The sequence below is a fragment of the Oncorhynchus mykiss genome, chromosome 2, assembly GCF_057628025.1.
Source record: "Oncorhynchus mykiss isolate SJ-2025 chromosome 2, ASM5762802v1, whole genome shotgun sequence".
Lineage (NCBI taxonomy): Eukaryota > Metazoa > Chordata > Actinopteri > Salmoniformes > Salmonidae > Oncorhynchus > Oncorhynchus mykiss.
In genome coordinates, this window is record NC_143023.1 from 9,311,878 (window position 1) to 9,330,318 (window position 18,441).

Genomic DNA, 18,441 nt, shown 5'->3' on the forward strand with positions numbered 1-18,441 from the left:
GAACGGAAATGGCGCCACACCAAACTGGAAGTCTTCCGACTAGCTTGGAAAGACAGTACCGTGCAGTATCGAAGAGCCCTTGCTGCTGCTCGATCATCCTATTTTTCCAACTTAATTGAGGAAAATAAGAACAATCCGAAATTCGTTTTTGATACTGTCGCAAAGCTAACTAAAAAGCAGCATTCCCCAAGAGAGGATGGCTTTCACCTCAGCAGTAATAAATTCATGAACTTCTTTGAGGAAAAGATGATTATTACAAAGTAAATTACGGACTCCTCTTTAAATCTGCGTATTCCTTCAAAGCTCAGTTGTCCTGAGTCTGCACAACTCTGCCAGGACCTAGGATCAAGAGAGACACTCAAGTGTTTTAGTACTATATCCCTTGACACAATGATGAAAATAATCATGGCCTCTAAACCTTCAAGCTCCATACTGGACCCTATTCCAACTAAACTACTGAAAGAGCTGTTTCCTGTGCTTGGCCCTCCTATGTTGAACATAATAAACGGCTCTCTATCCACCGGATGTGTACCAAACTCACTAAAAGTGGCAGTAATAAAGCCTCTCTTGAAAAAGCCAAACCTTGACCCAGAAAATATAAAAAACTATCGGCCTATATCGAATCTTCCATTCCTCTCAAAATGTTTAGAAAAGGCTGTTGCGCAGCCTCTGCCTTCCTCGTCAGAGGAGGAGATAGAAGAAAACTGTTACAGTCTCTGTGAATGGTTTGTCCTCTGACAAATCAACTGTAAATTTCGATGTTCCTCAAGGTTCCGTTTTAGGACCACTATTGATTTTCACTATATATTTTACCTCTTGGGGATGTCATTCGAAAACATAATGTTAACTTTCACTGCTATGCGGATGACACACAGCTGAACATTTCAATGAAACATGGTGAAGCCCCAAAATTGCCCTCGCTAGAAGCATGTGTTTCAGACATAAGGAAGTGGATGGCTGCAAACGTTCTACTTTTAAACTCGGACAAAACAGAGATGCTTGTTCTAGGTCCCAAGAAACAAAGAGATCTTCTGTTGAATCTGACAATTAATCTTAATGGCTGTACAGTCGTCTCAAATAAAACTGTGAAGGCCCTCGGCGTTACTCTGGACCCTGATCTCTCTTTTGAAGAACATATCAAGACTGTTTCAAGGACAGCTTTTTTCCATCTACGTAACATTGCAAAAATCAAACTTTCTGTCCAAAAATGATGCAGAAAAATGTATCCATGCTTTTGTCACTTCTAGGTTAGACTACTGCAATGCTCTTACTTTCCGGCTACCCGGATAAAGCACTAAATAAACTTCAGTTAGTGCTAAATACGGCTGCTAGAATCCTGACTAGAACCCCAAAAATATATCATATTACTCCAGTGCTAGCCTCCCTACACTGGCTTCCTGTCAAGGCAAGGGCTGATTTCAAGGTTTTACTGCTAACCTACAAAGCATTACATGGGCTTGCTCGTACCTATCTCTCTGATTTGGTCCTGCCGTACATACCTACACGTACGCTACGGTCACAAGACGCAGGCCTCCTAATTGCTTCTTCCACATCTTTTGGTCCCTGTCTGTTTTGCTCTCAGTGAAGTGCTACTATCCCCTTGGACTACAGGTTATTGCCGTCATAAGGTGTGCGTCTGTCTGTTGGCCGGACACTTTCTACCGTTTAGGACCTTTGTGGGTAAAGGTAAAGATGGGGTATAGCAGCAGAAGTTCCTCTGAAGTCCAGTATCTGCTGGAAGGGAACCTGGTGGTACGAGAGGATGAGTGTGGGCCTGTTGTGCTTCCCCCTATCCCTCCCTCTTCTCTCTCACTGTCTGAAAAACGTAAAACGTGGATTTGGGTACAGTGTTTATTTCCCCCTAATATCTTTGAAGATTACACCTAAAATAATTAGGAATACTTCTTTCTACTGCTGATCTGAGACCATTAGGGTTAATCATTACAGATATAAATGCAATATATGGAGTAGAAAAGATTGCCTGCCCACCAACTTGATAAGAATCAACATATGTTCTACATGGTCTATTTCTATCTGAACGTAACAACTCAATCAAGCTTGTTAATTGATCGTTAAGCCATGTTTGTCAGGTAAACTAAGGTCATTAGTGGCCTATATAAGCCTCATACAGGCCATGGGAAGACATTACCTGTTGATAACACAGACTATTTTCATGATCATGGGAGGTGTGAGAGAATTGCTGCTCGTTGTGATGACTGTGGGGGTTGTCAAAGGTTGGTTCACTAATGTTTAAGGGATTTGTTTGGTAAATATGCTTAACTTTATAAGTTGGGTATTAATATTTGACTGTCTGTATCTTCCGCGTTGGTCATCTTTTATTCTTCACTGCTATTAATATATGTAGCTATTTTGTGTGAACTCAACTTCTGTCAACACTTTCTCCTCAGTTTCTTGTTACCCTGTTGGAAAGTCCCAGAAGCAAGATCAAGTCTCTCTGCAGAGGAGACTTGGAGGTAAGTGTTTCTTTCCGCAACCCTTCTAGCTATGTTCTTTGTCACTGTCTATGGTGCTGCTGTGTTTGACACTCATTCAACAGCATAGAGTAACTCAGTCTAAATAATGTTGTCAAACCTTAACCTACATTTTTCAGAGCTGTCATCAAATGACGTCTCCATTGTGCATGCCCTGGCCTTGCTCCGATCCATAGGGTCTGACGCTAAACAAGCCAGAGAAGGTACGGCCTGAAACATGTACTTTGAAAACTGTTGGGTTCATGTTGCTCAAAATTCGATTAGCAATTTGGCCTAGACCGTGTAGTACAGATGTGTTGCTGTAGAATACCCAACTGTTCCTTTTGTTTTTTCTCAAGAGTATTTAGAGACCAATGAAGTAGAATCCCAAGCTTCTCCAAACCATGGTAGCTCTCCGGCAAATGATGCCCTGTCCTCTGAGGAGAAGCTGAGGCGCATGTCCTCGGACGACGCCGCCACCTCTGAAGCTGCGACCGGCCCGTCTGGCGACGACGCCACCTCTGAAGCTGCGACCGGCCCGTCTGGCGACGACGCCACCTCTGAAGCTGCGACCGGCCCGTCTGGCGACGACGCCACCTCTGAAGCTGCGACCGGCCCGTCTGGCGACGACGCCACCTCTGAAGCTGCGACCGGCCCGTCTGGCGACGACGCCACCTCTGAAGCTGCGACCGGCCCGTCTGGCGACGACGCCACCTCTGAAGCTGCGACCGGCCCGTCTGGCGACGACGCCACCTCTGAAGCTGCGACCGGCCCGTCTGGCGACGACGCCACCTCTGAAGCTGCGACCGGCCCGTCTGGCGACGACGCCACCTCTGAAGCTGCGACCGGCCCGTCTGGCGACGACGCCACCTCTGAAGCTGCGACCGGCCCGTCTGGCGACGACGCCACCTCTGAAGCTGCGACCGGCCCGTCTGGCGACGACGCCACCTCTGAAGCTGCGACCGGCCCGTCTGGCGACGACGCCACCTCTGAAGCTGCGACCGGCCCGTCTGGCGACGACGCCACCTCTGAAGCTGCGACCGGCCCGTCTGGCGACGACGCCACCTCTGAAGCTGCGACCGGCCCGTCTGGCGACGACGCCACCTCTGAAGCTGCGACCGGCCCGTCTGGCGACGACGCCACCTCTGAAGCTGCGACCGGCCCGTCTGGCGACGACGCCACCTCTGAAGCTGCGACCGGCCCGTCTGGCGACGACGCCACCTCTGAAGCTGCGACCGGCCCGTCTGGCGACGACGCCACCTCTGAAGCTGCGACCGGCCCGTCTGGCGACGACGCCACCTCTGAAGCTGCGACCGGCCCGTCTGGCGACGACGCCACCTCTGAAGCTGCGACCGGCCCGTCTGGCGACGACGCCACCTCTGAAGCTGCGACCGGCCCGTCTGGCGACGACGCCACCTCTGAAGCTGCGACCGGCCCGTCTGGCGACGACGCCACCTCTGAAGCTGCGACCGGCCCGTCTGGCGACGACGCCACCTCTGAAGCTGCGACCGGCCCGTCTGGCGACGACGCCACCTCTGAAGCTGCGACCGGCCCGTCTGGCGACGACGCCACCTCTGAAGCTGCGACCGGCCCGTCTGGCGACGACGCCACCTCTGAAGCTGCGACCGGCCCGTCTGGCGACGACGCCACCTCTGAAGCTGCGACCGGCCCGTCTGGCGACGACGCCACCTCTGAAGCTGCGACCGGCCCGTCTGGCGACGACGCCACCTCTGAAGCTGCGACCGGCCCGTCTGGCGACGACGCCACCTCTGAAGCTGCGACCGGCCCGTCTGGCGACGACGCCACCTCTGAAGCTGCGACCGGCCCGTCTGGCGACGACGCCACCTCTGAAGCTGCGACCGGCCCGTCTGGCGACGACGCCACCTCTGAAGCTGCGACCGGCCCGTCTGGCGACGACGCCACCTCTGAAGCTGCGACCGGCCCGTCTGGCGACGACGCCACCTCTGAAGCTGCGACCGGCCCGTCTGGCGACGACGCCACCTCTGAAGCTGCGACCGGCCCGTCTGGCGACGACGCCACCTCTGAAGCTGCGACCGGCCCGTCTGGCGACGACGCCACCTCTGAAGCTGCGACCGGCCCGTCTGGCGACGACGCCACCTCTGAAGCTGCGACCGGCCCGTCTGGCGACGACGCCACCTCTGAAGCTGCGACCGGCCCGTCTGGCGACGACGCCACCTCTGAAGCTGCGACCGGCCCGTCTGGCGACGACGCCACCTCTGAAGCTGCGACCGGCCCGTCTGGCGACGACGCCACCTCTGAAGCTGCGACCGGCCCGTCTGGCGACGACGCCACCTCTGAAGCTGCGACCGGCCCGTCTGGCGACGACGCCACCTCTGAAGCTGCGACCGGCCCGTCTGGCGACGACGCCACCTCTGAAGCTGCGACCGGCCCGTCTGGCGACGACGCCACCTCTGAAGCTGCGACCGGCCCGTCTGGCGACGACGCCACCTCTGAAGCTGCGACCGGCCCGTCTGGCGACGACGCCACCTCTGAAGCTGCGACCGGCCCGTCTGGCGACGACGCCACCTCTGAAGCTGCGACCGGCCCGTCTGGCGACGACGCCACCTCTGAAGCTGCGACCGGCCCGTCTGGCGACGACGCCACCTCTGAAGCTGCGACCGGCCCGTCTGGCGACGACGCCACCTCTGAAGCTGCGACCGGCCCGTCTGGCGACGACGCCACCTCTGAAGCTGCGACCGGCCCGTCTGGCGACGACGCCACCTCTGAAGCTGCGACCGGCCCGTCTGGCGACGACGCCACCTCTGAAGCTGCGACCGGCCCGTCTGGCGACGACGCCACCTCTGAAGCTGCGACCGGCCCGTCTGGCGACGACGCCACCTCTGAAGCTGCGACCGGCCCGTCTGGCGACGACGCCACCTCTGAAGCTGCGACCGGCCCGTCTGGCGACGACGCCACCTCTGAAGCTGCGACCGGCCCGTCTGGCGACGACGCCACCTCTGAAGCTGCGACCGGCCCGTCTGGCGACGACGCCACCTCTGAAGCTGCGACCGGCCCGTCTGGCGACGACGCCACCTCTGAAGCTGCGACCGGCCCGTCTGGCGACGACGCCACCTCTGAAGCTGCGACCGGCCCGTCTGGCGACGACGCCACCTCTGAAGCTGCGACCGGCCCGTCTGGCGACGACGCCACCTCTGAAGCTGCGACCGGCCCGTCTGGCGACGACGCCACCTCTGAAGCTGCGACCGGCCCGTCTGGCGACGACGCCACCTCTGAAGCTGCGACCGGCCCGTCTGGCGACGACGCCACCTCTGAAGCTGCGACCGGCCCGTCTGGCGACGACGCCACCTCTGAAGCTGCGACCGGCCCGTCTGGCGACGACGCCACCTCTGAAGCTGCGACCGGCCCGTCTGGCGACGACGCCACCTCTGAAGCTGCGACCGGCCCGTCTGGCGACGACGCCACCTCTGAAGCTGCGACCGGCCCGTCTGGCGACGACGCCACCTCTGAAGCTGCGACCGGCCCGTCTGGCGACGACGCCACCTCTGAAGCTGCGACCGGCCCGTCTGGCGACGACGCCACCTCTGAAGCTGCGACCGGCCCGTCTGGCGACGACGCCACCTCTGAAGCTGCGACCGGCCCGTCTGGCGACGACGCCACCTCTGAAGCTGCGACCGGCCCGTCTGGCGACGACGCCACCTCTGAAGCTGCGACCGGCCCGTCTGGCGACGACGCCACCTCTGAAGCTGCGACCGGCCCGTCTGGCGACGACGCCACCTCTGAAGCTGCGACCGGCCCGTCTGGCGACGACGCCACCTCTGAAGCTGCGACCGGCCCGTCTGGCGACGACGCCACCTCTGAAGCTGCGACCGGCCCGTCTGGCGACGACGCCACCTCTGAAGCTGCGACCGGCCCGTCTGGCGACGACGCCACCTCTGAAGCTGCGACCGGCCCGTCCGGCGACGACGCCATGGATATCTGACGTGGGACATGCAAGAGTTCATGGGTACTCTAGTCCAGTGTGTAACTGCATTTGCTTGTTTTGGCTCAATTAAACATTAACTGTAATACTTGTGTCCTCTGTATTGTTTTGGTGGTTCCTACTTGGAGTTGAGGTGTATGACCTGACTTGAGTAACTGGGGTGATGGCAACATTTATTTTGCATTATATCCATGCGCCAGCAATATTACTCAGACCCCTGTGTTTTAAATTACCAATTGCCTTAAGCTACATGTGCTCAGTGTTGGTCCATTTATGCTAGTAGCATCACATGATACCTCAACAGCATTTTGACGCCATTTCCGGTCACAACTTGCAGACTTGTTTACGTGTTGCAGTGTTTTGTTGCCTACTTTGCTACATGACAACTTTACGGTTTTTACTTTTTAATTACCGTTTATATTTTTGGTTTTTCCCCTCGTGTCAGGTTTGCGTCAATTCGAATCTGGTATCAGGATAAATATCACAATGAGGCTTTTATTAGCTAAGCAATAAGTGGTAAATGCAATTTTCGTATATATGGGCTCTGTCCCACCTCGCAGGGCAAAACAGAACTGACTTGTTCCTGACAAAGATATTTAATATACTCTGACAGTTCCTGCTTCCGAGCCGGCCTGTCAGAGTAGACTGGGCGTGGTTTAGACTCACCCAGCCTATCGTTGATTGTTGGCGCAGAGGCTGGTCCCAGCCCCTTAAGCGCTTCAGCGGTCAGTCGTTGTAGCTGTGTAGAATATGCAGTTATCAGGCACCTGGCTCCTGTTATCTAACAAAAGACTGTTCTGAATGTGCCCCCCCCAACTCATTGCACAGTTCTGTATTTTTCCATCATGAGAAAGGCCCATGGCCCTGAAACTGAACAATGGTTCAAGTCAGCTATGTTGCATAACACATACATACATCCACACAAGCCAACAGCAGATAATATTAAATCACATATGGTAACGGGCTATAGTGCATAACACAGAATCCTCATACTCCGGACGCTTTATCTGGACATGGTTCGTCAGGACCTCCAACAGCCGAAGCTAAGTAGTAACATTAACATGATGCCTTCTAATTGCAGTCGCTGTACTCATACAGGAGAACGATCGCCTTACGGTGAGGATAGCTGTGCTACAAGCCCAGCTTCAGACGCAATCGTTAGGCAAGGGTAATTTCAGTGTAGGAAAGGATGAAACAGCGTCTGTGCCACCAGTAAGTACAGATAGTAACGTTAGTATAAATCCCCTCGCACGGTCCCCGCAGCCGGACAACTTTCTCACGGTTTCTGGAGAGAAATGCTGTAGGAATGCTCAACCGGTGTCGCTCATTCAGCCGACAAACTTCAACCGGTTTTCCCCATTAAGCAGCGAGTCGGAGTCAAAGGCCGAGCCTTCTCTTGTCTCTACTCCTCCCGTTACGGGGTCAGAGACGCCGAAGCTTCCCACCATTAGCTCTGACAAATTGAAAACTCTAGTCATTGGCGACTCCATTACCCGCAGTATTAGACTTAAAACGAATAATCAGCCGACATGTCTCTGGACCTACTCACTGTCACAGTCATACTCTGAAGCTGCGACCGGCCCGTCTGGCGACGACGCCACCTCTGAAGCTGCGACCGGCCCGTCTGGCGACGACGCCACCTCTGAAGCTGCGACCGGCCCGTCTGGCGACGACGCCACCTCTGAAGCTGCGACCGGCCCGTCTGGCGACGACGCCACCTCTGAAGCTGCGACCGGCCCGTCTGGCGACGACGCCACCTCTGAAGCTGCGACCGGCCCGTCTGGCGACGACGCCACCTCTGAAGCTGCGACCGGCCCGTCTGGCGACGACGCCACCTCTGAAGCTGCGACCGGCCCGTCTGGCGACGACGCCACCTCTGAAGCTGCGACCGGCCCGTCTGGCGACGACGCCACCTCTGAAGCTGCGACCGGCCCGTCTGGCGACGACGCCACCTCTGAAGCTGCGACCGGCCCGTCTGGCGACGACGCCACCTCTGAAGCTGCGACCGGCCCGTCTGGCGACGACGCCACCTCTGAAGCTGCGACCGGCCCGTCTGGCGACGACGCCACCTCTGAAGCTGCGACCGGCCCGTCTGGCGACGACGCCACCTCTGAAGCTGCGACCGGCCCGTCTGGCGACGACGCCACCTCTGAAGCTGCGACCGGCCCGTCTGGCGACGACGCCACCTCTGAAGCTGCGACCGGCCCGTCTGGCGACGACGCCACCTCTGAAGCTGCGACCGGCCCGTCTGGCGACGACGCCACCTCTGAAGCTGCGACCGGCCCGTCTGGCGACGACGCCACCTCTGAAGCTGCGACCGGCCCGTCTGGCGACGACGCCACCTCTGAAGCTGCGACCGGCCCGTCTGGCGACGACGCCACCTCTGAAGCTGCGACCGGCCCGTCTGGCGACGACGCCACCTCTGAAGCTGCGACCGGCCCGTCTGGCGACGACGCCACCTCTGAAGCTGCGACCGGCCCGTCTGGCGACGACGCCACCTCTGAAGCTGCGACCGGCCCGTCTGGCGACGACGCCACCTCTGAAGCTGCGACCGGCCCGTCTGGCGACGACGCCACCTCTGAAGCTGCGACCGGCCCGTCTGGCGACGACGCCACCTCTGAAGCTGCGACCGGCCCGTCTGGCGACGACGCCACCTCTGAAGCTGCGACCGGCCCGTCTGGCGACGACGCCACCTCTGAAGCTGCGACCGGCCCGTCTGGCGACGACGCCACCTCTGAAGCTGCGACCGGCCCGTCTGGCGACGACGCCACCTCTGAAGCTGCGACCGGCCCGTCTGGCGACGACGCCACCTCTGAAGCTGCGACCGGCCCGTCTGGCGACGACGCCACCTCTGAAGCTGCGACCGGCCCGTCTGGCGACGACGCCACCTCTGAAGCTGCGACCGGCCCGTCCGGCGACGACGCCATGGATATCTGACGTGGGACATGCAAGAGTTCATGGGTACTCTAGTCCAGTGTGTAACTGCATTTGCTTGTTTTGGCTCAATTAAACATTAACTGTAATACTTGTGTCCTCTGTATTGTTTTGGTGGTTCCTACTTGGAGTTGAGGTGTATGACCTGACTTGAGTAACTGGGGTGATGGCAACATTTATTTTGCATTATATCCATGCGCCAGCAATATTACTCAGACCCCTGTGTTTTAAATTACCAATTGCCTTAAGCTACATGTGCTCAGTGTTGGTCCATTTATGCTAGTAGCATCACATGATACCTCAACAGCATTTTGACGCCATTTCCGGTCACAACTTGCAGACTTGTTTACGTGTTGCAGTGTTTTGTTGCCTACTTTGCTACATGACAACTTTACGGTTTTTACTTTTTAATTACCGTTTATATTTTTGGTTTTTCCCCTCGTGTCAGGTTTGCGTCAATTCGAATCTGGTATCAGGATAAATATCACAATGAGGCTTTTATTAGCTAAGCAATAAGTGGTAAATGCAATTTTCGTATATATGGGCTCTGTCCCACCTCGCAGGGCAAAACAGAACTGACTTGTTCCTGACAAAGATATTTAATATACTCTGACAGTTCCTGCTTCCGAGCCGGCCTGTCAGAGTAGACTGGGCGTGGTTTAGACTCACCCAGCCTATCGTTGATTGTTGGCGCAGAGGCTGGTCCCAGCCCCTTAAGCGCTTCAGCGGTCAGTCGTTGTAGCTGTGTAGAATATGCAGTTATCAGGCACCTGGCTCCTGTTATCTAACAAAAGACTGTTCTGAATGTGCCCCCCCCAACTCATTGCACAGTTCTGTATTTTTCCATCATGAGAAAGGCCCATGGCCCTGAAACTGAACAATGGTTCAAGTCAGCTATGTTGCATAACACATACATACATCCACACAAGCCAACAGCAGATAATATTAAATCACATATGGTAACGGGCTATAGTGCATAACACAGAATCCTCATACTCCGGACGCTTTATCTGGACATGGTTCGTCAGGACCTCCAACAGCCGAAGCTAAGTAGTAACATTAACATGATGCCTTCTAATTGCAGTCGCTGTACTCATACAGGAGAACGATCGCCTTACGGTGAGGATAGCTGTGCTACAAGCCCAGCTTCAGACGCAATCGTTAGGCAAGGGTAATTTCAGTGTAGGAAAGGATGAAACAGCGTCTGTGCCACCAGTAAGTACAGATAGTAACGTTAGTATAAATCCCCTCGCACGGTCCCCGCAGCCGGACAACTTTCTCACGGTTTCTGGAGAGAAATGCTGTAGGAATGCTCAACCGGTGTCGCTCATTCAGCCGACAAACTTCAACCGGTTTTCCCCATTAAGCAGCGAGTCGGAGTCAAAGGCCGAGCCTTCTCTTGTCTCTACTCCTCCCGTTACGGGGTCAGAGACGCCGAAGCTTCCCACCATTAGCTCTGACAAATTGAAAACTCTAGTCATTGGCGACTCCATTACCCGCAGTATTAGACTTAAAACGAATAATCAGCCGACATGTCTCTGGACCTACTCACTGTCACAGTCATACTCTGGACCTAGTTTTGTCCCATGGAATAAATGTTGTGGATCTTAATGTTTTCCCTCATAATCCTGGACTATCGGACCACCATTTTATTACGTTTGCAATTGCAACAAATAATCTGCTCAGACCCCAACCAAGGAACATCAAAAGTCGTGCTATAAATTCACAGACAACACAAAGATTCCTTGATGTCCTTCCAGACTCCCTCTGTCTACCCAAGGACGCCAGAGGACAAAAATCAGTTAACCACCTAACTGAGGAACTCAATTTAACCTTGCGCAATACCCTAGATGCAGTTGCACCCCTAAAAACTAAAAACATTTCTCATAAGAAACTAGCTCCCTGGTATACAGAAAATACCCGAGCTCTGAAGCAAGCTTCCAGAAAATTGGAACGGAAATGGCGCCACACCAAACTGGAAGTCTTCCGACTAGCTTGGAAAGACAGTACCGTGCAGTATCGAAGAGCCCTTGCTGCTGCTCGATCATCCTATTTTTCCAACTTAATTGAGGAAAATAAGAACAATCCGAAATTCGTTTTTGATACTGTCGCAAAGCTAACTAAAAAGCAGCATTCCCCAAGAGAGGATGGCTTTCACCTCAGCAGTAATAAATTCATGAACTTCTTTGAGGAAAAGATGATTATTACAAAGTAAATTACGGACTCCTCTTTAAATCTGCGTATTCCTTCAAAGCTCAGTTGTCCTGAGTCTGCACAACTCTGCCAGGACCTAGGATCAAGAGAGACACTCAAGTGTTTTAGTACTATATCCCTTGACACAATGATGAAAATAATCATGGCCTCTAAACCTTCAAGCTCCATACTGGACCCTATTCCAACTAAACTACTGAAAGAGCTGTTTCCTGTGCTTGGCCCTCCTATGTTGAACATAATAAACGGCTCTCTATCCACCGGATGTGTACCAAACTCACTAAAAGTGGCAGTAATAAAGCCTCTCTTGAAAAAGCCAAACCTTGACCCAGAAAATATAAAAAACTATCGGCCTATATCGAATCTTCCATTCCTCTCAAAATGTTTAGAAAAGGCTGTTGCGCAGCCTCTGCCTTCCTCGTCAGAGGAGGAGATAGAAGAAAACTGTTACAGTCTCTGTGAATGGTTTGTCCTCTGACAAATCAACTGTAAATTTCGATGTTCCTCAAGGTTCCGTTTTAGGACCACTATTGATTTTCACTATATATTTTACCTCTTGGGGATGTCATTCGAAAACATAATGTTAACTTTCACTGCTATGCGGATGACACACAGCTGAACATTTCAATGAAACATGGTGAAGCCCCAAAATTGCCCTCGCTAGAAGCATGTGTTTCAGACATAAGGAAGTGGATGGCTGCAAACGTTCTACTTTTAAACTCGGACAAAACAGAGATGTGTAAGGAAGTGCTATTTCTTATGCAGGTGACCAGCCTACTGCTATTACATTGCTATAACTGAGACAACGTATTTTCACAGTAAAACATGTTAGGTCCCATACAGGATAGCTCCCACACCCACACACACAGCACACACACATTACACACACTAACTGCCGAGGACACACAGATAAGACATACACCCACACATTGGGAGGAAGAGACAGCCTTGACTTGCAGAAACCAGCGCACACACCTAATCTCCTTTTTTAGCTGAACATTGTGTGACAAGGAACGGCACGACAAGACTCAGAGGGATGACGGACGGCCCAACAGGGCCAATCCAAGAAGACTACACCTCAGCCTGAACCAACCCGAAGACCCGATCTTCTAGAATCAACCTACTTTCTGTTCTGTATATGAGACATGTGCAAACTGTTAGCGGGGCTTCTTTTCTGCTGGTTCCTTAAGAACCGAATGAAATGGGCCCGTATACGTTGTACCAGATATCTTTACTCATAATTAAACTGTCACTTGTCATACAATAGACCACCTTGTCTGAATCGATCCTTGACCGGCTCACCCTCCTACAGATCCCATTATCAACAGAATCTTGGTAGCAGAGAGATGGTTTACTAACGACCCAGTCCAGAGTGGTTGATGTGGGTGTGAGGGGGCGAGTTGGTGAAAGGACGGTTCCCGGAGGACAGGTGAAAACCATTCGGGGGTGGACAACAATTCTGCTCAACTCGGGAAACTGATCTCTGGTCGACCACAAAATAAGGTAAGCAAAACCTGTTTTATCAAACTTTGCATATTGTCGAATAGTCATACCAAATTACGATCAGTAGTACCGAGTGTGGGTAAGAATTTTTGTGTAAATTTTACATAAATAATGGACTTGAAATTGACAGTGAAGTAAACATATGTGGTAATTAGAATATCCCGATAGTCCGGCTTGAGAACGGTCCGGTGGCAGACACCGGTAAGGGATAAGTAGTAATTAGAATATTCCGATAGTCCGGCTTGAGAACGGTCCGGTGGCAGACACCGGTAAGGGATAAGTAGAAGTAGACCTAAATTAACTTACAACGTAGAATATTCTGATAGTCCGGCTTGCGAACGGTCCGGTGGCAGACACCGGTAAGGGATAAAATAGTCAATATAGAGTGCTACTGATAGTCCGGCTAGTGACCGGTCCGGCTTGAGTCCGGTAAGGTGATCTATAATTGAACATAGACGTGACCAGAGTTGCTACCGATTGTCCGGCTGGTGACCGGTCGGGCGTCTGAAAAAGGACGTGACCAGAGTTGCTACCGATAGTCCGGTTAGTGACCGGTCGGGCGTCTGCAAAAGTAGTATATAGAAACTCCAATTAGGCGTAGTGATAACCAATAGCCAGGCTGTGTCCGGTGAGGTTAAAATCCAATAGCCGGCTGTGTCCGGTGAGGTGTCTACAATAGATTAATGTATGTTGGACTGAAAAGTCCGCTTTGTGTTGTGGCCAGAATTAATGTGATAAATGTACTAATGTGTGATGTCATAGAATAAGATGTTCTAATTGATCAATTTTGTTTAAGACTATGTCCATGTAAGAATATTTGTGTGTTGACTATAGACTAAATGTAAACGGCGTTTCACAAGTCCCTGATATCATTACCAATATTTAAAATTATTGTGGAAAAAGAATTTCCTAAATTCAAAAAAAAAATATATATATATATATATATTATCCAAATTGTTAAAACATTAATGTTGAAGATCATTTCCTGAATTGGGGGCTCGTGTTTAATCATTAAAACATTATTGCCGAAAATTCTGGATATATGACGGAGAGGCTCTGAGTTAAGACAGAGTATGAGTAATAGTGTCTCCTAAGAATACATCACTGGCACGAGCCAGTGACGGGCTAAGTATATCCAGAGAGTGTACAAAATATTTCCAAAAAACACGTAAATATTATTAAACTAAAATGGCGACTCCGCAACCTCCAAAATTAAAATTCAATGATTTTCTAGATCAACGTATGCAAGATAGGTCAGGAGGAAAGGAACAGTGGAAGTCAATAAAGAAGGTTTGGGAAGGGTTGAAGTTGAAGTGGACACAGGCAGGTTATTTAGTAGGGGGAACGCCAAATAGGGTCCAGCTTAGCACAATGGAAGGCGAGTTGCGTGAAGCATTACAGGAAGCTAAAGACAGGGAGATAGAACAGAACAAATTGCATGTATTCAAGAAGGAAGGGACTAAACAGAGAGAGAAAGCAGAAGCTGAATTGAGAATAGGCACTTGGGCTATCGAGGAGACCCGTAGAGCACAACTGAACAAAAAAACGGAAGTGATGGGGGTAGTGGCTGGGGCGGAGGCGGAGTCATCAATGGAGGCGACACAGGGGAGTGACGAAGTCAAATTGGCCCCTGCAGCAGTCTCCCCCACTCCTGTGCCACGTTTATACCCGAAGCTACCAGAAGAGGTCACTCAACCACCACCATATTCATTGACAACCCAAGCTCCCTCAGCCCCCTCCATCCAGGCACCAGTTCTCCACATCGAGGAAGGCCTGCTACAGGGACAGGTGTCAATGCATTTGACTGGAGGCTATATAGACTGTGAGGAGGTAGGACAACCCTCCACCCCCTGCTCTCTAGAAGGCGGATTGGTGTCCACACCCCATGGGGGTCGAAGCCTACAAGAATGTGGAGAAGGACAGGTAACTGTGGGAGAAAGGAGCCGTGACTCATGTAAGTCACTCAAATTTTCCCAAGAACCCTTAATGAACACCAGCCTACTGCAGCCATCAAGTTATCAGACACTCACGTCTCACTCCTTTCAGTCAAAGCCTTCCATTCAGTTCAGAGAGCTACCAGACTCCATCAGATCCCCTGCATCTCGAAGTGTTGGGTCAGCCAGATCCCACCTGAACGAAAGAACCAGGGGAACTACTGTCTACAGTGGGGAGCATGAGCATTCCTGTCCTGAAGTGGATGTCCAACGTGAATATACCTATTCACACAACGAGCCTGAGGAAGAGGACGAAGATGAGCTAGAAAGAGTGACAACTGATGAAGTATGGCAAGCTGCCCTACAACTTAATGCGGAACACAGACATGCAACCGGAAAGGGTGGACCATGGCAACTGAATGGGTATTACTTGGGAGATGTTGAAGACCTGCATGGACAGATACCGCCGAGACCGGCACCTAGGAGGTCTAAACGCATACAAGACAAAAATCAACTAAGAAGAGAACAAGAACTACAAATGCCTCTGAGACTGAGTGAGAACAAAAAAAACGAAGAATATGTGCCATGGAAAATGCAAGACCTCACCGCCATAATGGAACAACTTCCTAGTCTCCACGGAGGAGCATCAGCTTGGCTACTACAGTTACAGACCCTCACATCAGGATTCCGGCTGGCACTCGGAGACATGAAAGCGTTGTTGGCAAGAGCAACCGATCACACCACCATGAATGTATTGATAAATACCGCTGGTCTGGGGACCCACCCAGGTGCCACTCCACCAGAGAAGTATCACACTCAACTATGGGCAGAACTCAGAAGAGCCTACCCCACCGAGAAGAATTTTGCTGCACTATCATCTTTCACCATGCATGCAGGAGAACAGGCAGCCGAATATCTGGATAGGGCTAAGACAACATGGAGGTCAGTGCATGGAGAACCGTTCGACCACTCAGAAACCTCCATGGCTATGTGGAAAGAAATGGTGGTGAATGGGACACCGGGAACTGTAAAGACTAAATTGCGAAACACAGTCGGGCTATGTGCCATGCCACTAACCCAATTCAACTCCCATGTGCACCACCATATCACCCAGCACTGCAAGGATACAGGAGCTGCGGACACAGAGGTGAAAGCTCTACAGGTACAACTGTTGAAGATACAGCTTAAAGAGGCCCAAAAGGCAGCACAGCCAAAGAAGCAGATGTTGGCTGAGGACCAAATCATTCCACAAGTGGTGGAAGCTACCGTGAAACAAATGATGGCGGGGGCAGCTCCAGTTAGCACACCAACCTCTGTAGCCTACGCTGCTTCCCCAATATCTTACCCACCTCAGGCCTATCCTGCCCAAGGCTTCACACCCAGAGGACCTACTACAACATACTACAGCCCCCAATCAAATCCACAGTGGGGATTGAGACCTACTGGCCAATGTCACAATTGTCACCAAATTGGACATTTTGCCAAATACTGCCCGTACCCATTGACGCCTCAACAACAGCAGTTCATAATGAACAGAGGAAGAGGATACGGCCCTAGGGGAAGTGGTGCACCTCGAATGACGGGACCACCACCACCACCAGGACCCGCCTATCCACAACCTGTGTACAACCACCCAGGACAACCAGCACCTCCAGTACCATTCCAGGGAATGTCTGAAGCATACCCTCCATGGGAATGAAGGTGCCCACCACCACCTGACGAGGCGGAGGTCCAACATTTTTCTGTATATACGGAGCCTACTGTCACGTGTGAAGTAGGAGGTGTCACTCATCAATTTCTTGTGGACACCGGATGTACATATTCTGCGATCAGATCTCCTCAGCCTTTGTCTACTGATTCCATACAGGTGGTGGGGGTGTCGGGAAGACCGGAAACACAACACAAAACTGAACCTCTCCTTTTCCAGTGGGGACCTTCAAAGCTGAGGCACCAATTTCTATACTGTCCTAATTGTCCCATTAATCTGTTGGGGAGAGACCTACTCTGTAAAATGGGGTGTTACATCTGTCTCACCGAAAACGGAGTTGAAGTGTCAGTCAGACCTACGCCAACGGGAAGAGTGTTAATGCTTCCCATTTTACCAACTCCCCCACTGTCTCTGACCCAGGAAATCTATTGGCTAAAATGCCTGGAAAATGGACCCTCCACCCCGGAGATACAGTTCCAGTTTAACTTGTGGAGAAAGCTTATCTATACTCTACATCCTTACAAGACTCCCCAAGCTGAGTTACACTGTACTCTCAATGTAACTGAGGATGAAAATACACCTTACACTGATGATTGGGATGAAAACATGATGCACCAAACCCCAACCATTAGGTGTGTCTCAATTGTTTGTGGATCAGAGGGGGTAGCTGCCCCTGTGATTTTACCTTCTCATCTGAAGCCCTGGTATCTGTTGGGGCCTGACTCATCACCCCATGTGACACTGGCAGTGGGGAATGGACATGAAGCCAGAAGCCTGGGTCCTATGATACGTCGAGCATCAAAACTCCAATGGGTACCTACCTCCACACCAGGGTTGATGAAAGCTACTACTGAAGACATGTGGAGACTAACAATGGTAGACACGGAAGAAACCTGTAAGCCTGAGCGTCTTGCCCTACCCAGGCACCATGGTAAACCCTATTCAGATCACCCATCGTCTACAGCACTGCTAGATTCCATTGACAAATCTATCTGGAGTACCTCACCTTTCGATGTGGGCAAACTACAAGTTACCCCAGTTGCCATCACCCTGTTGGATCCGTCTCCACCTCCAATCTACAGACCCCAATATCGTCTCAAGCCTGAGCAGGTAGAGGGGATTCGCCCCACTATTGAGGGGCTATTGGGAGCTAACTGCATTTACCGAACTCAATCTCCATGGAACACCCCAATTCTGCCTGTTCTGAAGGCAGATGGTGAAACCTACAGGATGGTACAAGACTTCAGAGCTATCAATGAAGCTACTTTGGGGGTTGACCTACCTGTTCCTGATCCACACATCACCCTGAGCAATCTGTCGCCGAAACACCAATATTTCACTGTCGTGGACCTTGCTAATGCTTTCTTTAGCGTTCCTCTGGATGAGGGGTCTCAGCCTCTGTTTGCATTCACTTACGAAAACCAGCAGTACACGTATTCTGTGCTTCCCCAGGGCTACCGTTGTTCCCCCGGAATTTTCAATTACATCCTGAAAAAACACTTGGGAGAACTCACCCTTCCGGAAGGCACGGTACTCATCCAATACGTTGACGATCTCCTCCTGGGAGCCCCCACTTTGGACCTGTGCTTAGAAATCACCAAAGTCCTGCTGGACTTTTTGGCTAGCAAAGGGTACAAGGTCAAGAAATCAAAAGTCCAGATGTGCAGAAGGACAGTACTCTTTTTGGGTAGAGAAATCTCAGGAGACGGAGCTGGACTC

The 18,441-nt window shown here is 52.0% G+C and overlaps 1 protein-coding gene across 1 annotated transcript; it reads left to right on the plus strand.

The window, feature by feature from the left end:
- Positions 1–2,072: 2,072 nt before the first annotated feature.
- Positions 2,073–16,450, plus strand: LOC149984829 (uncharacterized). Its single transcript, XM_090185912.1, has 6 exons — positions 2,073–2,234; positions 2,409–2,474; positions 2,612–2,695; positions 2,831–4,528; positions 15,803–16,238; positions 16,369–16,450. Exons 1-6 carry the CDS (start codon positions 2,135–2,137, stop codon positions 16,448–16,450), a joined length of 2,466 nt encoding a protein of 821 aa, XP_090042038.1. The 5' UTR covers positions 2,073–2,134.
- Positions 16,451–18,441: the final 1,991 nt, after the last annotated feature.